This window comes from Protopterus annectens, chromosome 13.part0, assembly GCF_019279795.1.
Source record: "Protopterus annectens isolate FY-2018-M chromosome 13.part0, PAN1.0, whole genome shotgun sequence".
Lineage (NCBI taxonomy): Eukaryota > Metazoa > Chordata > Ceratodontiformes > Protopteridae > Protopterus > Protopterus annectens.
The window spans coordinates 103,351,032-103,378,336 of record NC_056747.1 but is presented as its reverse complement, the minus strand read 5'-3'; the positions used below and the strand labels follow the sequence as shown (position 1 = coordinate 103,378,336).

General features: G+C 40.2%; 1 protein-coding gene across 1 annotated transcript in view; it reads right to left on the bottom strand.

Moving 5' to 3' along the window:
* Positions 1-27,305, bottom strand: part of TIMM44 (translocase of inner mitochondrial membrane 44) — a 1,268,345-nt gene that overhangs the window by 1,203,162 nt on the left and 37,878 nt on the right. Inside the window, exon 2 of the mRNA XM_044090681.1 lies at positions 12,329-12,514. Coding sequence (XP_043946616.1) covers positions 12,329-12,514 — 186 coding nt within the window. The remainder of the gene's footprint in view (positions 1-12,328; positions 12,515-27,305) is intronic.

Genomic DNA, 27,305 nt, shown 5'->3' with positions numbered 1-27,305 from the left:
GTTTTGTACTGCCTCTGTTCTCACACTCTTTGGTTTCTAAAGTCCTCGGCCCTCTACAAAGAACAAAAACAGGTTTCTGCCACACTTAACTTGCATTTAGCTACGTTTAAAGTTAACTCAGGTTGTCACAGGAAATTCAAAATGTCTTGAATTTTATGAAAATACCTTTCACAATCTTCAGAAAATATTACTTCATCAACCAGCAAGAATGCGGCATATCTGGTATGTGGGGTTCTAATGATTTTGTATATCAACTTCTGAAATATTACAGGTGCACCATGGAGACCACGCGGAATGACTCTGTCATGGAAAAGTCCATCTGATATCCAAAATGTTAGTTTATTCTTTTTTTTCATGGCTTCAATAGTGGAATTTGCCAACAGCATTTGATTAGGATCCAAATGGGACTAAAACATATCCCTGCCCAACTTTTCAGTTTACTCACACAGGGCATGGGAAATTAATCAAATTTATACTATTTAATTTTCTGATGTCATTACAAACCCATCAGAGAATCAGTAAAAAAGGGCTATTCCACTCACTTTCACATTCTTCCAACATCCAAAGTTTAAGCAACGTTTGCACCTCTTTCTTAACTCCTTGGCAGTGGCATTGTGGTATTAAAGATTCAGGTTTACTTTCTTACTGCACACAATTTCTGTATTATGCTGGATTAAGCTGGCTCTACCAGGCAAGTCTGAAAATACACTCTTACTCTAGAGTAAAAATTCCTTTGCTTCTTATTTCTGAGACATGGATAATGTCGCCCCTATTCTGACTTCAGGATACACACTGAGAACCTTAACTATTTTACTTACTACAGAAACATCCGTTTCTCTCCAAGGTTTCATGATATTTTTGTTGCATAACTGTTTTTGTTTCCTTCTTCCCACCTTTCTCAACCTACAATTTACTTATCTTATTTTTGTAAAATTTTAAAAACCCTTTGCCACTTTGCAAGGAACCTGTCTTCAGCAATTGGTACTAAAAGTACTTAATGTCCTGGTTCAAATTTTATTGAGATGAGCATTTTTGTTAATACTCTGTCTCCCATGCTCAAGACTATTACTATACGACATTATAGATATAACCTATCCAGTAGGTCTATAAATGCCCTATTACACTTTTAAAGGGGTCTTCATATTTGTTTTGCTACAGCTAGCAAGCCTTGGAGTTGTCTGTCACCAGTCGACGCTTGTGGAACTTCCCTTTACAGCAGAGAGAAGATATGGAAGCTGTTCTCCTATCTAGTTGTACAGCCTTTTACAACACAGAATTCAATTCTACAGCCTTTCAAAACATAGACCACCTCTTTTAAAGGACGTGACTGTCAAACAGTGGTATAAAGACAATTTTATTGGCTTCACTTAAACTCACTTGGGTACAGGGATAATATGCAGACTCTGCACAAAAGGCATCCCAGTCAAGAACAAAACTGGACAATCAAGCACCATGAAGAAGAAATGTTAAATGCCGTCATCCGTTGCTCCAAAACCTGTAGCAAACATGGGAGCACTTTCGGCTACCCTACATTTTGCTCCTGCAGAATGTTCTAATAATTAATCTCCATGCTCCTTGTGTTAATTATAGTGATATAATTTTCAAATGGGTCAGAGAACTCATGTGACCAATGGCAGACCCCAAAATTCCAGAAAATGTAACAGATGTTTTTTGCTTATGATAATACTCCACGAACTCCAGCATTCTGAAAGGCACCAGCGCTCTGCGTTTACCATAACACCACAAAGGTCAAATAAAGAGTACAATTTAGTAATTAAACTTTAAGATGTAAAATGTTAAATAATGAATTACTGCACATTTTACACAGAGCTGTCAAAGTATGATGGCCTGCAAAAGTACAGTTCTAGATAGCATAACTATGGTTCAAGTCTGTTAGTTCTAGATAGCATAACTATGGTTCAAGTCTGTTAGTTCTAGATAGCACAACTATGGTTCAAGTCTGTTAGTTCTAGATAGCACAACTATGGTTCAAGTCTGTTAGTTCTAGATAGCATAACTATGGTTCAAGTCTGTTAGTTCTAGATAGCACAACTAGGGTTCAAGTCTGTTAGTTCTAGATAGCATAACTATGGTTCAAGTCTGTTAGTTCTAGATAGCACAACTATGGTTCAAAGTCTGTTAGTTCTAGATAGCACAACTATGGTTCAAGTCTGTTAGTTCTAGATAGCACAACTATGGTTCAAGTCTGTTAGTTCTAGATAGCACAACTATGGTTCAAGTCTGTTAGTTCTAGATAGCATAACTATGGTTCAAGTCTGTTAGTTCTAGATAGCATAACTATGGTTCAAGTGTGTTACGGCATTTCAGTTAATGAGAAGGAAGAGATCATTTTAAGAAGTCTGCATGTTGTGTTGCTATCCTTCTACAAAACGCAATGCAACAGAAAGAAAAGTTTCACTATGGCAGCAGCCGTAACAACTGCAGGACTTCTGAGCTGACCACTACCACACCCGGGTGGCTGTATACACTACACACTGCTGTTAATTTAGTATCAAAAGGCAGTCTGGGTGCATGAGGGCTGGAGAAGGGAACGCTAATTGCAGGGCTGCCCACTAGTGGGGGTTACAAATTGTGTCAAGACTACATAGACATCCAACAGATAAATGCAGTGACATTAACATAGTCATAACCACTCATATGCCCTGAATGCATAAAGCTCTGGGGACTACCTGGACAGTATAATGGAAAAATACCACACTCCACTAAGATTAGGGTCTTACACAGTCAAGATTACCATCTCTTGCCCGTCTTCTGACTCTCCCAAGCTGAAAGTATCTCAAGTACTTTTCTGGCAAAAAGGGGGACCCATTATGGGATATGGGTTATACAGCCTCAGAAGTGGGGTCAGACAACAGTAGGTTTGTCTTGGGCAAAAAACAAAAAGTGCAGAATGTCTAGTCAAATTGCACAGTCAAAATACAGCATCATAACATCATATATTCCCAACATCAGTTTTCAGATGCTTGTTCTCAGACAGTAGCATGAAAACTTTTCTGCATACTGCCACTGTACAGACAAAGTGTCAAGTTTTAAAACCTTCATAACCATATTTATGTGACACTTAAAATCAAGCAACAATGTGCAAAATCTACTTGTTTCCAAAACTTCATAAACAAAAGTTGCACAGCTTGTCATTCTCTCAGCATACTAACAACCTGTGCATGAAAAGCTTTTACCGAGATACAGATTCTGCACTTCATCAAGCCTGCTGAACTGTGGTAACAGCATCTCACATGACAGCAAACCATCCCACCGATTCTCTTTTTTTAGTGTACCCACCCAGTCTGCCCAATATCCTCTAGAAATGTCCTCCATCTTACAGTTCTGTAAAGAGGCGCTAACCAGACTAAAAGCTTCCTTGGAAAAACTCATCCTTAACACTCTCACTTAAAGGTTACTCCTCCTGGCACGGACTCCATCTTTTCCCCACCCATAACAGCACTACTGCATTTAGGAAACAACACTTCCCAGATTTTCAACTGGCTGTATAACCACAGCACAGTCACAGAGCTCCTCAACAAAAGGGCAAGTTAACAACTACAGAAAGTTCACAATCTGTATGCATCCCTTTGCCCTACACCATGCAAAGTAAAAGGAAAATGCAAGTTTGTATGGTCTTTGTGCCAATTCTACATTTGGTTTGTTAGATGAGAAAATGTACTGGTGCTAAAGTCATACTTGTGTGGTCAGTGAAGATGTACATATAACCAAAGGAGATACAATATACATAACAGATCCCTCAGTCTCTGCACCACCCCCCAATTACCTAGATTCATTAGTCATTAATCTTCCCCTCCAATTCTTTCGTGAACCACATTCTCTACACACTTTCTTTTTCCAAGTTCTCACTCTCTTAAATATTTATTTAACCTTTATTGACCGGGTTACTCCCTGTAGGCTGATGGTCTCTTTCCAGGGGAGACCCGAGGCAGTATTTATACTAGTAGGGGAAACTTGGCCAGGGCATCAGGGAATGTCTCCTACTATTTTCAAACAGTGCGGTTGAATCTTTTACATCCACCCAAGTTACCACCAATTCGAGCAGCATCTCTTCTGAAGGACAACACACTTAGAGGGGTGCATCACCCCCTAAAGCTGTACTACAATATCAGCAATACAATCACCTGAAGTAGGATCAGAACCCACAGCCTTCTGGTCTTCCAGCACCAAAGGCAAGTGGGCTACCCGCTGTACCATTGACAGACACCTTTTTACAATGTAGCAATTAAACTAATTGGACTTAATAAAAATAGACAAGGATGAAGGGAATGGAAAGCCTGTGGCAATAACCCTACGTTTAAAATTAATGTAGGACACCTAGGATCTCAGTGGGATGACAAACACTTTTTGAGAGAGAATGCTGGCATTAAACAAAAATATTAACACTACTAACAACAACATCAGGACTAACAACAATAATGACAACAAAGGGATTTTAGCATTCCAAACTGCTTCAAAGCCAAAAAATGTGCCTTTAATAAAAAATAACAGCATTATAAGGCATTTTAACATACCAAAATGCTACATTAAAATGTAAATGATGCCAAAGTCAAGAAACTTGCACTAGTGTGTAAATCTATAAAGGGAAATCTAAGCAAATTGTAGAGGAGACTTCCTAGGAAGATACTATACAGGATTTAATCTTTATTTTATTATATATTAATCTTTTACTCTATCATATGTTTTAGTACAAAAAAGTTATTTTTGAATCCTGTTAAATGGAGCTGATTGTTGCATCATGGATCATATCCTGAATATGAAAAAAAAAATGCACTCAACACTCGTGAAAGGTGGAGTACAACTATACTAAGAAATGTACAGGTATTATAAATCAAATACATTTTAGATTTAAGGTTAGGAACCGAGAATACTATACAGGTCTGCTAAGATTGTTTGAGCTTGCGTGAATGGACTACAATAAATAAATGAGTTTCTTCTTTAAAGAAATTACTGTTTTCATTAGCTATAAAACTGTCCAGAAAAACTAGCAAACAACTATATGGAGATTAATTCTAAGCTACAATGCTATAATTAGAAACTGTACATGTAACTAATTAGGTAAAAATCAAAACAAAGCTAAGGCAATTGAGAAAAAGAAAAGAACACAGAAAGTAGAGGAAAGGACATTTTAAGATACATATCAAGGGCAAATGACATTATGCCTAATAAAAGACAGTTACAGATGCTCTGAAACCAGAGAATATTTTCGAGAAATACAATAGAATGGATGTACTAGAAAATATCTCTGAAGGTAAAGTGGGAGAATTACATTCAGTAGAAAATATACCAGATGCCACAATGGAATATACAAAATAAATTAGAAAAATTTGCTACAGAACTGCCTGCTGGTGGACATTAAATATCTAAACAAGCATTACCAGCAGGGGAGAACCATTACAAAGCAGTATACCCATATTTTATCTAGTGAGTTTAGCAACTGTTTTATTTCCCGAAGAATGCAGAGAAGCTGAGATTAAGCCATTATACAAAGGGAAAAAAAAAAAAAAAAAGAGTTAAAACTTACTTATTAAAGGAAGAACATGGAAAACTGAAGAGAAGCAGAAGGTATGTACAAGAAGGAGAATACTGTTTAGTAAATTCTTGGGAGTTGCACGAGTGATAATGAAAACCAAGTGGGTATTGTTTACACAGATGATTCAAAAGCATCAGATATATCGTCATGTACAGCCTTATGAGAACGATGCATGGGATGTGTATTATGCAGTCCCACATACACATTAACAACTGGGTGCTGCATAATAACTGCACATTTAAAATTCAACGGAAGCAAACACAGGAACCAGGAGTACACAGCAAGGATTACTTTTCAGCCTAGTTCTAATTGCCTTGGACATGCTAGATACAAAAATGCATCTAATAATTCATAATTTATATATATATATATATATATATATATATATATACACACACACACACACACACACACACACATATACACATATATATATATATATATATATATATACACACACACACACACACACACACACACACACACACACATATATACATATGCATATAAAATGTATGTTTGAATGTATGTACATGAAGTGAAGTTAATGTACAAGGTAGACACAATGGAATCCTAATGACATGAGTGCCCTTTTATTAAGACTCAAATGAATCAAGAATGATCCACTGACCACCCAAACTATCACCTGAGAATAATTAGCATAAAGTACATTAAAACAAACAAAACAAATACAAAATATCAAAGTGCTTTTGCAAAGGAAGTAACACCATCTTCCCCCAATACGAGGCTGCCTCCATACTTCTGATCTCCAAGTACACCAAAGTTGCACAATCATGTAGTATTAAGTAAGTAGAATTTATCTTTTTGTGACTTTACTCCAATTTCCCCCCATCTTCAGAGTCAGAACAATGATCCACCCACTATCTTTACTAAAATCTTGCATCACTTTTAAATGATCAATTTAGAGAGTCTCATCTAAACATGATCGAGTAGATCATTAGGAAACCAAGACAGGTGCAGACTAAAAAACTTTCAGGTATGTTTAAATGTTACATAAGTAGTCAAGAAAGCATAACATGCAAATAAACATCAGTATATTATGTATAATAAGGATGGCTACCATAAGACTAGGTGCCAGCGGTATACAGCAGTGAGGGAAGTTGTCGAAAATAGGCGATGTAAAACATCAGCATATTATGTATAATAAAACAGATATATGTGTACTGGAGTCCTCCACTAAAGGTTAACTGCTCAAAATAAATCAAATGCAAGGCAAATGAAGAGCAGTCCAACCACCAGGCTGAAGAAACTTTTAATAAAACACAGTTAAAATCACAGAAGTATGAGCACTTTTGGGATTAGGTCCTTCTTCAGATAAAAACACAATTCAAACAAATCATATTTAAACAAGCAGCAGCCAATCATAACCTTAGTATTGCACTCTCCTCCTTTTTAAGGCAGGTGTCAAAGGAATTACATAATTTAAACCAGGAGTTTTTTGAGCGGTTAACTCTATAATCCATTTCATCTCAATATATTCAGTGTAATTCACCAAATCACCCCCCCCCCCAGAATACTGAAAGACACTGGCCATTTTTTTAACTGGTCTGCATGAATTTTAACTACACAAGAGAAATGAGACTATATACTAGTAACAATTGATGTTAAAGATTTGTTTACTGTGATAAGCAATGCATATGGCATATCAGCCACTGAATATATTTTGATTATTAAGGTACATTTTGAGGCTAACAAGAGGAGACTGGTCTGTGAGGTATTATCACTTATTTTGGAAAATAATATTTTCTATGCTATGGACATTACTATAGACAGAAGCAGGGGATTGCGATGGGCACTCCATGTGCCAATTCATATGCAAACCTTGTGCTTGCCTACTGGGAGGAAATGGTTATTTTTGATAAGATGCATGCATGGAAGGAACTGTGTCATTACGTTAGATTCGTGGATGACATTTTTTTCCTATGGAAGGGTACGTTGAGTGACTTAGAACATTTTATTACATACTTAGAATCTAGCACAAATTTTTTGAGAGTCACTATGCATAGCTCAAGAGAGAGCACAGACTTTCTGGATGTGCATCTAACTTGAGAAAGCAAGAGTATTTATAAATACATCATTATACAGAAAAAGTTGGCTTATGACAGCATGCACCCAAGGCATACCTTTGATAACATAATCAAGGTCCAGGTGAACACGATCTCCCGCCTCTGCAATGTTGATACATGTTTTGAAAATGAAATTGCAGAGTTAGGGGTTAATCTGAATAAAAGAGGGTATAAAAAACTAAAACAGAAGTGATCATAACACTAAGTTTCATTGAAGGGGTAAGCTAAGCCATGGTTCTCCACAGAAAGTCCCCAGAAGCAGACACACCATTAGAATGTGCTTCAAACAGAGGTGATAACATAAGGCTGATGTTGACATACAGTAATGATAGACAAGGTGTATGTGACATTATCAGACGTAACTGGAAAACTTTGCACACTTATGTTGATATGTAATATAGTGGGAAGGAACCCTTCGCTTGGTTTTAGAAGAAATAAAAACTTGAAGGATTTGTTTAATCAGGAACATAAGAGCATGCATAAAAGTATAAGTCAACGAAAAGGGACTTTTCAGTGCAGACAGTGCAAAGCCTGTGCATTTATCATGGAAGAAAATTTATTTGTATATCCTAAAACTAGTAAAAAGGTGAATTACAATGAATATATTGAGATGAAATGGATTATAGAGTTAACAGCTCAAAAAACTCCTGGTTTAAATTATGTAATTCCTTTGACACCTGCCTTAAAAAGGAGGAGAGTGCAATACTAAGGTTATGATTGGCTGCTGCTTGTTTAAATATGATTTGTTTGAATTGTGTTTTTATCTGAAGAAGGACCTAATCCCAAAAGCGCTCATACTGCTGTGATTTTAACTGTGTTTTACTAAAAGTTTCTTCAGCCTGGTGGTTGGGCTGCTCTTCATTTGCCTTACACTATGTATAATAAGGACGGCTATCGTAAGACTTGGTGCCAGCAATATATACCAGTGAGGGAGGTTGTCGAAAATAGGTGATGTAAAACATCAGCGTATTATGTATAACAAGGACGACTATCATAAGACTTGGCACCAGCAGTACATGGCAGTGAGGGAAGTTGTCGAAAGTAGGTGATGTAATTATCTTAGTATACTGACCGACGTTAAAATTGCAACTGAAAATCTTATTAGAGAAACATGCAAGTCAGCATCCATGATTGCAAGACTTGTGTATACCCTTTATTACATCTAGAGATAAAGAAAGGAGTCTCACTACCAATCAAGATAAAAGGTCTAACAGTAACACTTAATCATGAAAGACAGACAAAACTGAGTCTAAGTATTGGATGAGGTCTTTAAATCTCTGAAAGATGGCTATTTACCATCTAGTTAAGGAATAATAAAAATAAATGAATATATACCAAAATGGAATAATTCAAGATCATTAGATTCCTTAAGATTGACAAAGAAAATACTCGTTCAAACAGGGAATTATTAGATTAAAGAATAGTAATTTACAAATTAGAACAAAGATAGGATGCTCAACCCAATATTTAATATAGTAATGCTCGTCTGGTGATAATACTGCAGAACTCCATCAGAGCACCATAACCTTATCCCATATATTCCCCTCACATCTCTAATTCCTCAAAGGGATGTTTTAAGATGCGTTCCCTGAGAAGCTCTAAATGGAGGTTAATGGGTCTGAACAGCAACATAAGCTGTCTGCCATTGTGTTCACCAGACTTTATGGTGACATGCCCCCTTCACTGATATTCAAACCCATGCAGGCAACATCCAACCCAAGCTAATAAAAATTCCATTTTAATAATTTCTGCTTAAAAAAGTGTTTTCCAATAGGAGCTCTATCTATTGGGAAAAAATATTTGCTGCAAATGAATGGATAAATCTTTCCCAATTCTGACTGCCCCCTGTGGTGGCTCTGCTTATGTTTGAGTTTACTTACTATTAACAGAATCAGTCTGTCTGCAATGTAAACAAAGTCATTTTATGAAAAGCCTGAGTACTAAAGATTGACCACACTCTCAATACAAAATGACAAGTGGTCCTACAAGTTATATCATCTCTCCATTATACAGGACAGGTGGCACGCAGCTGTTATAGCAGACTATAAGGACTGGCAACTAGATCACAAGAGTCGACAGACAAGAACAAAAAAATTAACCTCATTATGTAAACAAGTTCAAAATAATGAATTAGCAAAACAAAAAAGGGATTATGGAATGCATAGAACAGGTACTATACAGTAAACTCTCAGTTAACCAGAACTCAAGCAACTAGCAAAGAAAAAAAAAAAAAAAAAAAAGATCGAAGAAATACAGTACAATTTTCATGCGTTGCATTTTCTGACCCTCCTTCCCCTGCAGAAACACACTTATGTTTTTAGAGTTTGAGTTTTTAAAAGGAAGATGGTAATAAATATCCTCTCTCTCCAACCTGAGAACAAGTTAAACCAAACAAATAGTGTAGGGTGTACAGTATTAGTCAGGCCTATTTTTAATAGTAACTCTCAAGCAACCAGACACTACAGTTATCCGGCATCTAACAAGCCTTATGGGTGCCAGTTAACTGAGAGTTTACTGTACATGACAATTCTTATTTGTGGTAATAAAAAAGAATCCATTCAAGAAAATGTTCTGCCTTAAATATGGACTTGTGGAAGAGTTCTGCAACTAGGTCAACAGTCTTTGAAAGACTACAGTATGATCACACACACACACACACACACACACACACACACACACACACACACACACACACACACACACACACACACATATATTCTTATCCAGTGACCATAGGCAAAGTACTAAAATCTAACAGCTGCTTTGTTTTGCCTATTAAAATCACCCAGCTTCTTCAGCATATCCCAAAAAGAAAGCTGAACCTAACAGATGTCCTTTAAAAGGGCACTTAAATAAATAAAAATAACCATTCTATTTATTTTTTTACTGAGTACAGGGTAAGATGCAACCATAAGGTATAAACAGTCAGTACCAGTAAAACAGTTTGAGTACATTAACACATTTGTTCAGTGCTGTAGAACAGTACATACACTTACACAGAGTACAATGGTAGAAATGCAAGAAAACATAGTTGGTCTATGATAAGCTGCCTAAACCATTCGTAGGATCACAGGAGGTTACTAGGCTATCAACCCAAACATCATTTCAAGCCTAGCCATTTCATCCCAACGTAATACCATAGATACTCTAGTCAATACCCAGGATTGTATTTAGCAATGGGTGCCCATGTCCAGAAGGGTTGTGGGCGCTACCCCAGTATGAATTTACAGTACCCCATTCACTAGTCCAGGTTCCTTTTGAACAGTGTCATAGAGCTGCTCTGCTTCACATGAATTGGCAGCCTATTCCAAAGATGCGGCAGTTGCTGGGAGACAAATTTGTCTCTCCAGCACGTTCTATTCAAGTCACAGGCCATATTTAGGTCCCTGGAATGGGTAGCTCTAACCCCGTTTGACTTAGTGATGTGCAGCAATTTCATTAGGGTTTAAGTTGGAGATTGCTCTGTAAGCCAGGCACAAGTCTCCCCTAAGAAGTTTATACAATACGGAGTATAGAGACATGGACTTTAGTCAGTCAGTGTAAGGCACGTGCTAAAGTCCTTTCATCTTCTTTGTTAGAAACCTCTGAGGTCTCTCCAATTGCTGCAGGTTCTTTGTATGGTACATGCTAAGAGGGGCATTATACTCAATAATGGACCTGATTAGTGACAAGTATTGAAGGGGTTATAACCTACTTTGCTCTACAGGAGAATCCTTTGCTAATCAAGTGTGCTACATTGAAGGTCTTCCTTACCACCGCAGACAAATGGTGGTCAAAGTTAAGGTCGAAGTCTATTTGTGATCCCAGATCCCTTACCACTTCGTAGGTACATAGGGTATTGTTAATTTTATAGTGTGAAGGGACATTGTTTTTACTGAAGGGAATGATGATGCATTTCTTTGCATTTAGTTTGAGAACGTGACTAAGACACCAGTCACTGGTCTGTGTAAGACCCTCCTGAAGTATACAGACATCATTTGGGGATTCGATAACTGCACAGTTTGCGGTCATCCACAAATGTGGTCAGCCACAGCTCCTTAGTTTTGTCCGGAACTTTTGAGAAGCATATACCAAACAGAAGGGGATCCAGCACGGCCCCTTGCGGCACCCCGCCGGTGACAGGTCTGCTGGTTGATGTGGAGTCACCAATTTGATAGCGTGTGACCAGTTTGTGAACCAGCTGGCAACCCATCTTACAACATAGGGGTTTACATTCTATTTGCTATGTTTACCAGTAATGCCAGAGTGCACAGATTTGCCAACAGGCAGGATCTGCCCTTGATGAAGCTGAATTGGGTCTGACCCAGGCTATGTCATTATTTACGAGGTCCATGGCGATATGTTCCATGGCCTTACTGATGAGGCTGGTCAGACTTACGGGTTTATAATTCCCCACGTCTGTTGCTGAGGCACCTTTGTGAAGGGGAATAAATGTTCCTGCTCTCCATTCCTCACGAGCACAGCCTGCGGTTAGGCTGTGATTGAATAGGGTACTTAATGGTGATGCTAGTTCATGTTTTAGTTTGCCAAGTTTGAGTCTTTTCAGCTGTGTATTCGGCCGAGTCGGAGCAGAGGATCGGCTCCAAACCCATCATTGTAAAAATGAAGGTGAAATAGGACAACATAACATCAGATCTTTTTCAGCAAATATCAGTACAGTTACAATTCTGCTGATTTATGTCCTTACCTGATACAGTTCCATCACAGGTATGCATGTATTGGCTTTCGATAAAGTAAAGACTTGAGGTACCGTGGAAACTTCTACAGAAGGTCTGCCCATCCTGTGTATACTGGCTTTCAAAAGTGTCCAGCTCTGAGATCGCGTCATCTGCGACCGAGTCAACAGAAATCGGGTACTTCTTAGCATATATGCCTAAAGCAAACATTTTAAAAAATAATCATTAAATCAAGTTCAAATGCAGAATGACAAAGTAGAAAAAACCTGCTCAATTAATTTTTTCTTAGAAGTTTCCGTAATATGTATTTTAGCTAACAACCACATTCAGAGGTGTTAAGACAAAACAGAAGTAGCAAAAAGCAAAGAATTTGCAATATAAATTCAACCTCTAAAACACTCATGTCATAGATTAAATAAATTAAACTAGATGTTAAATGAACAGATTAAACAAAGTAAAAGGTATCACAACAACATCTAAGCAAAATCTTTAAAAATTAATAAACCTCTAACTTTGTATTGTACATGTACTTTAGAAAACGTGGCACTACACTAAACGTAAATAGTGAGAAATCGAACTGAAAATATGCTATTAGCCCACTGCCCTTAGAGTGGCATTAATACATTGCCACTGACTTTGAAAGTTAAATCAAAAAGCTGTCTTTAAACAAAGACCAACATAACTGGGTTTCAAAAAAGGATAGTCCACCAGGACTGCTACCCAAAGAGTAGGGCTGACTCTACAAAAGTTTCCAGGTAGCTGCTTTGTAACACCAACAATGAACTATTTATTGCACAATAATGGTAAACCAGTCTAGATTAATTGAGTCTCTTGCTACAATACTTTTTTCTTCTTTTCAGTTTTTTGAAAAGAAAATCTGACCAATGTATGCATCTTCCTCAGGTGGAAACCTGAAAAACAGCATTATTCAAAACCAGTTTGTGTGCAAGAAAACATAAACAAAGGTAAAACACAATGCATCTCAGGCATACATGCATGTAACCAGTTTGCCTACTCAAAGGATGTATTGGATCATACAATACCAGCAGAGGGGATATACCCTACCACCTACATTGGCCATTTCAGTATTAGGGCTTCCTTAATTCTGAGAATCATGAAACACTCCTAAAGACCAACACAATGTGCAAACATGGTTAAAGGTTTGAAAGACCTCTCCATCTAAACAACGTTCAAATGAAATTTTACTGATGTCAGTTATAACATCTATCTGGATGGTATGTCTGCCTGTAAAATACACTAGCAAAACAAGTCTTTCTAAATGTTATTATACTGTAGAGTACATTACTTTCACATATTTTCAACCAGCTAATTTCTCCTTGCATTTTAAAAAAGAAGAACTCAATACTACCTGCCAGGATTTGACCCATAAAATAAGGTAAGTAGGACAGAAAAACGAATGTCTTTCGGCTTTTCCTGGTTAGGGGTCACCACAGCAGAACTCCGGTCCGCTAATGATTGGCAGTGGATTTTTGAGGTGCCGGCCTGACACCCAGCCTTCAAAGAAGGCATGCCCATTCACGCACGCACCTACCTGCATGTCTTTTTAAACGTCACTCGACCGCGTGGAGGACATGCAGACTCCACACAGAAGGTGCTCCAGACGAGAATCGAACTGGAGAACCTCTTGCTGTGAGGCGACCACGCTAACCTCTGCACCACCGTGGCTACTAAGTGGGACATACTAATACTGAATTATGATAAACACACAGGTCTAAAGAACAAGGTCTGTGTTCTACACTAAGGAAGTCATACTAAGTACTGCTACTTGTAATCAGAAACAACAGTGCTCTCTGAAAGATACTCTTCTCCTAAAACAAATCATTTACTAATGTTCATCATTGGCACAATCTTTGAAAGTGCGTTTAAAGACCAGCTATCGATTATATATTGCTGTACAACCCACATTTGTGGCACAGTTATACAGCTATGCAAATGTTAAAAATCTCGTACATATACTGACTGATGTGCAATGAAAGTGCTTTTTGCTATCAATGTCAAAACACTGCAGTGCAGGATAAAATGTCTGGTCTTAGGCATTTGGTCCCAAACCCATTAAATGCAGCAATAAAATGCTTTCATCTGGGACTTCAGCCAGATTTATTAGAAGAATCCCAGGTTATTAGAAAAAAAAAAATCGTGTTTCTCCTGTGATGTTCCAAACATAAGCTCACAAGCTCCTCCATCCTAGTGCAACTCAACATTATCCACAAGAGAGTAGAGGGCAGGTCCTTGGTTGTTGCAGGTAGCCATGGGGGTTTTTACTTTTAACCAATGATCCCCCTTGGTAGCATTTTTGCCATGCTGCAAACACACTGTGATGGCAACTTATACTTCTGGGTATGTTTCAGTTTGTATCATCCCCCTCCCCCACAACCTGACTTTTTTTGTTTACTTTTAAATGCTGCATCCAAATCCTCCCTCTGGGAAAAATGCCAGTATGATGTGTGATGTCAGGATCCACTTGTAAACCCAAATCCCAGTTAGGGGTCGCCACAGCAGAACTCCAGTCCGCTAATGATTGGTAGTTGATTTTTACGTGCAGAGTTACCAGCCCTGACGCACAACCTTCAACGAAGGTATGCAAATTTGCGCATGTCTTCACGCAGAAGATGCTCTAGCGGACAGCATCTTACTGTGAGGCGACAACACTACCGCAGCACCACCACTACAAATCAAAATACTAAAGCCAGCATATTCTGTCTTCTTATCATTAGCAGTCTGTTCTAGGAAAAGCACAACCTGTAAAAAGTCTCAGTCAACATTCACACACATCTCAAATGCCACAATGTTTTACTGCAGTCAGGCTCTTCTGTCAAAAAAGCATGGTTTAGCAGCTCAGGTCTAATATGGCAGAATATCACCATTTGCCAAATTCTCTGTCCAACATAGTAACACGATTAATCGCATAACACATTCAGACCTGGAGAGGAAAAGCAGCTGGCATATAGCAGAGAATCTACTGTGAAAGCAGGAATAAGCTGACTACCTATTCTTACAGCTGGTACCTCATTCCAGTATTTTACTGATCCTGTTTTCGTGATGTCTGCTTGAGCACCAAGTTATGCATCCAAAGGCTGACTGAATGCTCCAGTAAGCATCTCTTGAGGAATATTTATGGCAAAATCTCCTTTGGCACCTGGAATCATACCCAGCTTGTAATGCTTTTGCTTTGTAAACATATAGAGTGATGACCATGTAGCTGCTTCAAAAATACCAGTAAAAGACACTTTCATGAAAATAAGCCAGTGTTCATGCAGAATAGGCCTCAATGACTACTTATTAAACAGGTTTATCCACCGAGCCATAACAAGTCTTGTGCAAGGAGTCATCTCAATGCAAATCACTAGCTTTCCCACGGGGCACCCAATCTGCCAGCTGTAAAAGAAACAAAGACTTGACCTTTGTTTCTGGTAATATAACCCTGTACCTACCCTCCTAATATCTACCCTACAGAGAATCTGATTCCCTGCATCCTGTATGAGGAAAACAAGAAAAGGAGTTGACCTCTTGTTTTACTGTAATGCCCAAAATGACCAAAATTCAGAAAGGAAGGACTGGTAAGAGGCAGTCACTATACATCTGTGATTACATACGATTCATAACACAACAGCTTGAAACTACTACTCCCTTCTAGTGAATGTAGCTGCCACCACTTGGACTGTCATCCAAAAAAGATACTTCAACACAAGTGAAGAGAAGCTCAAAAGGAAGGTTTTGTCAGAGATTTGGAACAAAATTCTAATCCCACAGAGGACCAAAAACTCTATTTAGAAGGTCACAGATGCATAATTCCCTTGAGAAGCATGTTCACTGTGCCAACTTGAAGCCTAAAAAGGACTACAAGGAAGGCAAACTGACATGGTTAAAGAATGTGTTTCAAAAGACTAAAGACAGATGCTCGGACAGCAAATGAATAAAAGTCTAGGACTTGTGGAAGGAAGAAATATGCCTGGTACAGTATTATGTCAAGCAACCATAAATAGAGAAAAAACACTTCTGATAAAGAAAAAAAAAACCTCTCTAGCAGAAGGTCTCTTCACAATCAAAACAACACTCTTACTGCAAGATGGAGAGAGATTATTAATGGAAGTAGCATCTTACTTTACTGCTGAAAAAGTTGTTCATCCTCTCCTTGAGATGCAAGAGCCAAGATGTCTAGACCAAAAAGGTGCAATCAGAACCACCCAAGGCTCTTTCTTTACAGTTATTTCCAGGAGTCTTAACCGATGGAAATGGCTGCAATGCATAAATGCTCCACGTAACTGCTGAGGTATCCATGTTTGCTTGCAGTACTCCAGGAAGTAGACATTTCCTGAATACTCTCAGAATCAGAAACCTTACAACTAAGTTTTCATGTTCCCACATATCTATTTGCAATAAACATCAAATTTTCTGGTCTGACAACCACCTACATATGTGCATCAACTACAGTCTGTGGCACTGTCATATCGTTGATGGACTTGAGAGACAACAAGGTTTTGTCTACATCCAAAAGCACTACCTCCAATCACCATTTCAATCCATTTACCCAACACAGGATCAAATGAAGTTAATAGTCAGACAGTGCCATCCTACTGACCTTACAAATTCTGGAAGTAATGCTGGAACACATTCTTGTGAGGTTTGGTGAGTGAAACTACAATTGTGCTGGCAGATATATGACAGAGTAAAAAGTCCTTCCTGAAAACGTGCTCCAGGATACTGCCAAATGAAATAAGGCGACCACATCTTCAGCTTTTATTGCTTCAGAAAGGGTTTCTGTTGTGCTGAATCTAGGAATGCTCTGAGGAATCTTCCTTTTTGCAGAAGCCAATTTCACTTTTTTCCTTTTCTTTATAGGTCACCCCCATCCAGGACCAAGTCCAGTGGCTCCTCAACGTACACCCAAAAATCCCATCTGTTCCACAGTAACAGGTGCAGGGAATCTGTGAGCCAGGCGACAGTCCTACAAATCCATTCCTTCCTGGCTGGGAATCCCAACCAGCTCATCTGCTCCACAGTCAGTCTCGTAATACTGAGCAGGCCAGCTTGCTGGTTCTATTGGACAGATTAGAAACATCTCAAATGGTTCACAAAGTCCCATCTTCTGACAAACATTTTGGATATGATAAAGACTACAAGATGACTTTTTCCAAAATTCATTAAAACTACTACTGGTTTAAAAACTCCTCCTCTATACTGGCCCTTCCAAGCCCCACTACATGTTGCCCTCAGAAGGAAGGAATGACTCCGCACTTTGAATTTGTCTCAGTTTATTGTCAGACTTGCACTCAGCAGTACAGGCTTTCTGGCTTGAGCTCGACAAGGTGAACAACTATTGCTCCCAATAGGTGTCCCCCCAGGATTGCCAAGCCAGCGATGGCCTTTCACTGCCATCCTCCCCAAACAGCTCCTGTTCAAACTGTGACAGAGTCAGGGCTTTATCTGTCTGTACCATAGGGCAGACAAGTTCTACTTTATTGATATTTATTTTTATTCCAAGGGACCTCATATAAAGAATCACTAATCTGAGATTGTTAACCATCTGTTGAGGTTAGTAAGTCTGAAATCAGGCAGTAATCAAGCAAAGATAAAAACACACATGACCTCTTCCTCGATTCTTACTGTGGTAATGGCTCAGCAGTTGGTAACCCCTCTAGAAGGCAGTACTGCAAAACGACAATGTTTTGCTGCTCCCCCTCACCCCAACAAGAACTTCTTGTCAGGCTGAAATACAGTCATATCCCAGTAAGCAGTCTTCATATTCAGAACAGTTGCCAAACTTTCTGAAACGGAAAGGGGGGAATGCCAAAATTAAACACCATTGTGAACATTTTTTTCATCTTTGAAGTATTTGTTCAAATTGGAAATATCACTAATGGTTCACAAAGTGCACACCCTTAAACTAATTCTTTGTTGAAGCTTCTTTTGATTTAATTACAGCATTCAGTCTTCTTGGGTACACACCTGCCATCAAATTAGAGAGACTCTGATTAACCCCAAATAAAGTTCAGCTGTCCTAGTAGGATTTTCCTGACATTTATTCAGTTGCCTGCTACAGCAAAAGCCATGGTTCACAGAGAGCTTACAAAGCATCAAAGGGATCTCATTTTTGAAAGGTATCATTCAGGAGAAGGGTACAAAAAAATTTCCACAGCATTGGATATAGCATGGAACACAGTGAAGACAGTCATCAAAAAGTAAGGAAAATATGGGACAACAGGACATTGCAAAGAACTGGACGTCCCTCCAAAATTGATGAAAAGACAAGATGAAAACTGATCAGGGAGGCTGCCAAGAGACCTACAGCAATACTGAAGGACCTGCAGGAATTTCTGGCAAGTACTGGTTGTGCACTACATGTGACAACAAACTCCCGTATTCTCCATATGTCTGGACTATGGGGTAGGGTTGCAAGACAGAAGCCTTTTCTGACACAGAAAAACATCCAGACCCCGGCTAAAATTTGCAAAACAATACATCAAGTCTCACAAAAGCATGTGGGGAAAATGTGTTATGGTCTGATGAGACCAACGTTGAAATACCTGACCACAATTCCAAAATGTACGTTTGGCACAAAAACAACACTTCTCATCAATAAAAGAACACCATCCCCACGGTGAAGCATGGTGGTGGCAGTATCATGCTTTGGGGTTGCTTTTCTTCAGCTGGAACTGGGGCTTTAGTCAGGGTGGAGGGAATTATGAACAGTTCCAAATACCAGTCACTTTAGGCCCAAAACCTTCAGGCATCTGCTAGAAAGCTAAAGATGAAGAGGAATTTCACCTTTCAACACGACAATGACCCCAAGCATACATCCAAATCAACAACAGAATGGCTTCACCAGAAGAAAGAAAGAAGTTATGTACTCACCATAACGTTCCATGTTTTTTGTCCTTGATCTCACCTTCCTTCTTGCTGATTGGGTTCGGAGCTGATCCTTGGCTCCGACTCTGCCGTATTCTCAAGCTCGAGAGCTTTCACTGGCTCGAGGCTAGACCCTATCCCAACATGCCTAGCGAGAGTTACCCAGATCTTGTTTGCGATAACCCATAACACTAGACTATTATATATATATATATATATATATATATATATATATATATATATATATATATATATGTGTGTGTGTGTGTGTGTATATATATATATATATATATATATATATTATATTATATATATATATATATGTGCATATATACATATATATATATATATATATATATATATATATATATATATATATATATATATATATATATACACACACACACACACACACACACACACACACACACACACACACACACACACACACACACACACATATATAAAATCTCCCACCAAAATAGTAGTAAAAGGACTCTATCCAACTCAAAGCAGGAAGGGAATCACAGCCTATGCAGCCAAATGACAGATAATTCCTCTCGATCTTCCAGGAAGGGGGAAGGAGGGTGGGATGCAAGAAGGAAGGCGAGATCAACAAACATGGAGTGTTATGGTGAGTACATAACTTCTTTATGTTATGTTGTCCCTATCTCGCATTCATTCTTGCTCTTTGGTACCACCTCCCCAGCACCTTCTTCTTGGGTGGCTCAATGGACTAGACTGTTCAGGACCGTGGAACCAAAGGATGCCCTGTTCCGGGAGGCCACATCTACCTTGTAATGAGTAATGAAGGTATGGGGATTAACCCAAGTAGCTGCCGTACAAATTGAGTCTAAAGGCAGTTTGGCCTGAAAGGCATTAGAGGTAGACAAAGCCCTAGTTGAGTGTCCTCAAATTTTTCCTGGCAGCTGCTTGCTCTGTGAATTATAGACATAAGTGATGGTGTCTGAAAGCCATTTTGATAAAGTTACTTTTGAGACTGAAGTTCCCTTTCTGTTTTCTGAAAGGGATACAAACAATTGGTCGGATATTCTGAATTCTTTCGTCCTGTGCAAGTAAAAACATAACGGTCTATGAGCATCCAGTTGGTAGAGTTTATAGTCTGCCTTGTTGCCATGATTAGGGAAGAATACAGGTAAGTTCTATTGACTGATTCAGATTGAACTCTGAGCAAACATTTGGTAGGAAGGAGGGGTTGGTTCGGAGAGAAACTCTATCTTTGTGAAATATGAAGTAAGGGGGATGAATGGATAGAGCTTGTAATTCGGATACCCTCCTAGCTGAGCTAATGGCAGTAAAGAAAATAGTTTTCCAAGTCAAGAATTTCAGAGAACAAGTATTAGCCGGTCCAAAAGGAGGGAGAATCAAGGCAGCTAGGACTAAGTTTAGATCCCAAGGAGGAGGTGGTTCTCTTACTGGGGGTCTCAAGAGGATAGTACCTTTTAGGAAAGCTTTGCATAACCTGTGGGACATATAGTTGGAACCCATTTCTCCCACATGAAAGTTGGAAATAGCAGCCAGCTGAACTCAAGATAGTTGCTGCTGCTGCTGCTCCTTGGTTAAAAGTTTCAGCGAGAAACTCGAGGATGTTTGAAATGGGTGCAGTAAAAGGGTCAGTATACTATTTTTGGCTGCCCAACAAGAGAAGCTCTTCCATTTGCTACCATAAAGTTTTCTCATTGAGGATTTGTGAGAGGAAATTAAAATATGTTGTACTGCTAGGGAAATGTCAAGAAGCCTGGCTAAGATGGGAAGTGGAGAAACCAAGCTGTCAGCTTGAGGGCCTGTATGGAAGGATGGAGAGTACCAGACTGATGCACCAGGAGATCTGGAACTGGGTCCAGGATCCAAGGCTCCTCCTGGAGATGGGGCCATAGGAAGGGGAACCATATTTGACAAGGCCATTAAGGGGCAATGAGGATTAGTTTGCAACCCAATGATTTTGCTTTCTGAAGAACCTTGGGTATTAGAGGGAACGGGGGAAAGGCATAAAGAAGTCCAGGGGGCCAATCGTGAACAAGTGCATCCCTGGGTGACTGTCCCCGGTGGGGAAACTAGGGCAAAATAGCTGCTGCATTTGGTATTGATGGAGGTGGCAAAAAGGTCGCAGCAAAGCTGGCCCCACTTGTATAAAATTTGGTTTGCAATTTCTTGCTTCAGGGACCACTCGTGAGGTATCAGGATAGCCCTGCTGAGCTTGTCTTCTATCACATTGGATTTCCCTGGAATTTGCGATGCAAAAGCATTGAGAAGACATTGCCCACTGCCATACTCTTAGAGCCTATCAACACAAGGGGTAAGATCTGGTCCCACCTTGTTTGTTGATGTACCATACTACTAACATGTCCATTTGAACTGCGATCGTCCCCATAGGTAGAGAGCCCTGGGGTGCTTGCAATGCCAGAAGCACCGCTCTCATCTCTAGGATGCTGATGTGCAAGTGGTACTCGTGTTGTTGCCAAGTTCCTTGAACAGTCTGTCACAGATAATGCCCCCCCACCCTATCTGGGAAGTGTCAGTGGTCACTGTGGCTACTGGTTGGGGAGGATGAATGGCCTGCCTATCGTCACCTGCGTAGACTGAAGCCACCATTTTAGATCCTTCTTACAAGGTCTCTGTGATGAGAATTTCGTGTGACATGGGTAGATCTTGCACACCATTGAGCAAACAGGAGCCACTGTAATATCCTTATGTGGAAGCGCGCCAAGGGAACTAGTGTTACTGTTACCGCCAGTGAGCCCAGGATTTCAGAACAAATCTTGCCTGAATCTTTTTTCTTCCGATTAAGATTGAAACCCGATATCAAATGGTTGACGCCCTCTCCTGAGGCAGTTTTGCTATCATGTCTTTTGTATCTAAATCTGCCCCTATAAATGTAATATATTGGCACGGCAACAAAGCAGATTTTTCAGAGGTTTATAGTGATGCGTAGCTGTGAGCAGAGGCAAATTGTGGTGTCCCCTGACTCGTTTAGTTGATGCTCGGTGGTGGTGTAAAGAGCCAGTCATCTAAATATGGAAACAACTGGAATCCTAGAAACCTCAGGCGAGTCGCAACTACTACCGTGCATTTGGTGAACACCCTGGGGGCTGTGGTGAGACCAAAGGGCAGAGCTCTCAACTGGTAGTGACTGGCTCCCAGCTGGAACTGTAGAAATCTCCTGGATTGCCTGTCCATCTTGATATTGTAGTATGCATCCTGGAGATCGATGGAGCACATCCAATTGTCCTTTCCCAGAAAGGGAAGTATGGACTGCAGTGTCACCACCCGGAACTTTGTCTTCTTGACAGACATGTTGAGTCTACTGAGATCCAAAATGGGCTTCCAGTCCCCTGTTTTCTTTGGAACTAAAAAGAACCTCGAGTAAGTCCCGGATCAGATTTGGCCTGCTGGGACTTCTTGGATGACTCGTTTTTCTAGCAACCTTTGAACTTCTGGGGTTGCTTGTTCCCTTAGATTGGGTGCCACATCTGGGATGGATTTTTGTTTTCTGGGAAGAGGTGGTATGGAGAAAGGAATACTGTATCCCCTGGATATTACTGACTGTACCCATGTGTCTTTTGTGATATTTTGCCAGGCTTCTGGGTACATTGACAATCTTCCCCCGACTGCCTCCAGAGGTGGACCTCCAGAGGTGGACAAGTGGGCCTCCTTTCATGAGCGATGGAAGGGCCTACCAGAGAATGTATCTCTGTCGCCCTGACTCTAGGGATGCCTGCTGCCACGAGGGCGGTGTCTCCCATTATTGTTTCCCCCTCTGCTCCTGGGGGAAAAGTCACCTCATGCACCAGGCGAAGCTCCCTGGGATTTCCAGAACCACATTTTCCCACCTTTTTGACCTTTGGGATAAGGTCTAGTAGGCACAGAAAAATGTACTCTCATGGCAAAGAGAGTTTTGCCGTCTTGGTCACACCTGGTAAGAGTCTCTTTTACTTTGGGACCGAACAATGACGGGCCATCAAATGGGGCGTTGGTAAAGGAGGACTTGAAAGGCTCCACGAACTGACAAAGGCGCATCCAGGAATATCTCCGTAAGGCAATTCCTGTGCCTGCTGCCCTGCTCGCTACATCGGCTGCGTAGGAGATAAGCCGCATGGAGGAGTTAACTACAGAAGATAAGGTTGCACGCTGGGAAGCAGCACTGTCTGAAGCTCCCGCAGCTGTAGTATCCTGCAGGGTATCTCCTAGCTCTTTCAGGAGATCCCTCTGGAGACGAGTAAAATTGGACAAATAATTCAGTGAATTAAGGGTAAAGGCAGCTGAAGAAAACATACGCTTCCCGTATCTGTCCATTGCATGGGACTCCTTGTTCGGCGGATGGACAGAAGAAGAAGCTTCTACTAATTCCTTCTTTGTGGCTGCCGCAACCACCATAGCATCAACTGTCACGCCCTTAGTCAGGAAAGGTTTGTCTTCCGGTGCAGTGATAAACTTATTGGGCCTCCGCAGAACTGGTTCCATAGATTCAGGGAAGCTCCACGTCTTTTGTACTACACCTAGCAGCGGGTTGAAGGGCGGTGACACCCAGGAGGTGGAGGATGGGAACCAAATGCGTCCAGGTACACGGGATTTCCAGCTGCTCCTCTGCTTGAGGATTTCCAGGATGTCTGAAAATGAGACATCCTCAGAGGGGGACTGTGGGGACCCTTCTGAGTTCTTCAAATCCGTGTCCGATGTCAGAGACTCAGGGGAGTCCAAATGCTTCCTCTTCCCAGGGACCTCCTCCGAGGGGTGCTCTGGAGAGGTTTTGGAAGGGGGGGGGTCACCCGAAGAAGCATCCTGAGGCATTGGCTCCCTACATTTGGGGAGGAGAGGTGGACACTGGCCCGGAAGGGGAAGAAGCAACTGGAGCTGAGGATGGAGATGTCTGAGAGAACAGCACACTCCTCATCACCTCGATCAATCCTGGCCCGATAGTCTCCATGAGATCTCCCCCGAACCGAGGGTGATGGCTCCGAGGCTGATGTAGGCACCAAACTCACCTGCACCGAAGCTCCGAGTGGGTGAGCAGGATACGATAAGTGTCTGATCTCGCTCCTCCCCTGGAGTCGATGAGGAAGTGTCGGCCCCAGATCCCTCAAGAGAAGGTGGTATTGATGTGATCAGAGCTGATGTCAGACCCAAGAAATCCGGGGTTCTTGGATCAGACGGTTCCACCACAACGACCTCCACGCGGTCTGGCTCTGAACTTGAGTGAGTCGAAGGAAGAATCGACAAAGTAGGTTGGACAGTTGGGTCTACTTCCATATGGGCTGGGCTCGATAAAATTTTAGCCAAGGCCGGTGTCCTGAGTAGCCTCTTCACCACCCTCTCCACATCATCATCAGAAAGGCTCCTGGGTGATAAAGAGGAATGGGTGGACGATCGATGACTGCCACCACAGACTGGAGAAGTGGGGACTGTGGTACGGAACGCACCGGTTCCGAAGAGGGAGACCTGGTTCTTTTATGGCTCCTAGATGGTTCCGAGGACACTGATGGAACCGAAGGAGATAAAACCTTGTTGGACCAGACAGATTTTGGATCCGACGAACTTGAAGGTTTATCTTTCCCCTTCGGTGGTTCCGAGGTCGGAAGCGAAGAGGATGTCAACTTGGAGGGTTTGTCAGCTTTTCCTGCTTGATTCCCTTCCGTCGATGCCTCAAAAGGCCCTTTCAATAACCCTCTCAAAATTAGCTTATTCTTATGCTCCTACAGGACTCTAGAGTTGAAGCCATGACAAATGGAACAAGTGTCATGCATGTGAACAGCTCCCAAACAGTATACACAGCTAGTATGTCCATCTGTCAGAGACATTTTTGGGTGCAGGAATTGCACTTCTCGAATCCAGAAGGCTTGGATTCTTTCGATGCTTCCTTAGACATATTTACCACAATAAAGATACCAACAGCAAGGTACAATAACAAGACAGTAGCTAATAGTAGCAAAAAGGAAGAAACACTCAGACAAAAAAACAGATAGAGAGACTCTTCCTTCTGCTACTCTCCGTCTTCGCTAAGTCAAAACGACAACTCTTCCAACCGAGGAGATGCCGCTAACTGAAACAGCTAAGCTCCTTAGGCCAACAGTAGAGAAGGGGATAAGAAGCCCTGTAACATAAACTAGCCTCAAGCTAGTGGAAGCTCTCGAGCTTTAGAATACGACAGAGTCCGAGTTGAGGATCGGCTCCGAACCCAACCAGCAAGAATGAAGGCGAGATAGGGACAACACAACATTTAAAGTTTTGGAATGGCCCAGCCAATACAAAATCTGTGGGGTGACCTGGAGAGGGTTGTGCACAAGAGATGCCCTCGCAATCTGACAGATTTGGAGTGCTTTTGCAAGGAACGGTGGGTAAATATTGCCAAGTCAAGATGTCCCATGCCGATACACTCCTGCCCAAGAAGACTGAATGCTGTAATTAAATCAAAAGGTGCTTCAACAATTAGTTTAAGGGTGTACACACACAGCAAAGTAATAGTTTAGGGGTGTACACACTTATGCAACCAGTGTATTGTAAGTTTTTTATTTTTTATATTTTTTCCCCTAACAAATGTGTTTTTCAATTGAATTGTACAGGTTATAGGTCACATTAAAGATGGGAAAAGTTTTGAAATGATTTATTGTGGTCTCATTTTTTTATATCACAAAAAAACTGGCATTTTAACAGGGGTGTATAAACTTTTTATATCCATTGTACGTATTTTTTTTTTTTTTTTTTTTTACAAAAACATGGTACATCTACGGGAACACTTTTCATGCTTATCTATGCAGACTTGTTTATGGATTACATTGAAAAAAACCTGATACAGGATCACAATCCATATCCACACCACATTTCCATGGCATAGATAAATAGCTGATCGTTAGTTGATTTGGACATCAGACAGTGGATTTACAAGATTTTGTTCTTCATATAAATGAAAGCAAATGGGGCACATAATTTAGAGTTTTTTTATGATATGTATGAAATTTCATTTCAAAAAGTAAATGTAACAAAATGATCAGATGGCTATTTAGATACTACTTTCTACTATATAATAAGAATTCTTTACTTTTGGCTACCAGCTGCCACCACTGCCCCATACTGTCAGAAATATATCAAAACCACAATTTCTCAGAATTAACCCTATTTGTTGTCAACAGATTATGAAATTTGTTCTGCTTAGCTAATGGATCGTTTTTTTTTTTTTTTTTTTTTTAAAGAGGCTATAATAGATGTAGCACATGGGAAACAATTAACTGACTCCAGACAGACACTGACTTATTGACTACCACACATAAAAATCCCAATTATAAATTAGCATTTGTCACTATTTTTGGAGGTTATACGGCTTGTTAATCATTACTGGGGTAGCTTGAACACAGACCCAGATATTGGTTACATTGTGCCACAGTTTTATCATTTTACTTATAAAATAGATAAGATTACTATAAAATATCTTGGTTCATATAAAAAAGGAACGAAAGACACTTTAGCACAGGAAACTTTGAATGGCTCTCTCCTTTGTGAAAGCTCTCTAAGTGGCAATTAGTCATTCTGTCAATATTTGTTTAAAGCAAAGAAGTTTTACATCAGAAAATTCTAATAAAAATGCACAGGATACGCTCTCAAATTACTTGTAGGCGTGAATGGATTATTTAGCCATGTATACATATCTGTTTTTTTTTTTTTTTTTGTATAGGAAAGCCATCCATAATGTTTAAATCACAGATGTCTGAACATGCACGGCAGTGTAAACATTGGCTCTAGACGATAGTCACTGTTACTGTGACACCAGAACCCCATGTTTAAAGTTGGGAAAACAGGGTTATGGGTTGATTGTATAGACAATGTCTGACCTAATGATATCGATAAGGGAGCACAATACGAAATAGCCAAAGTGAGCAAAGTTGGACTATACCTCAAAGGGCTCTTTGCCACCAGAACGTGATAAATATCTTGCCTTTATTAACATTTTGCAGTTTTATATGGTTTTATATTATTGCGACTAGATGACACTAACTAATAAGTACATGTGTGTATTTCATTGTGTGTCAAGCATTACTAACATGCAATAGGTTTTGAAAAATTACTTCTTGGCCGAAAGTCACTGATTGTTACTTACTTGGGATAGTTTGA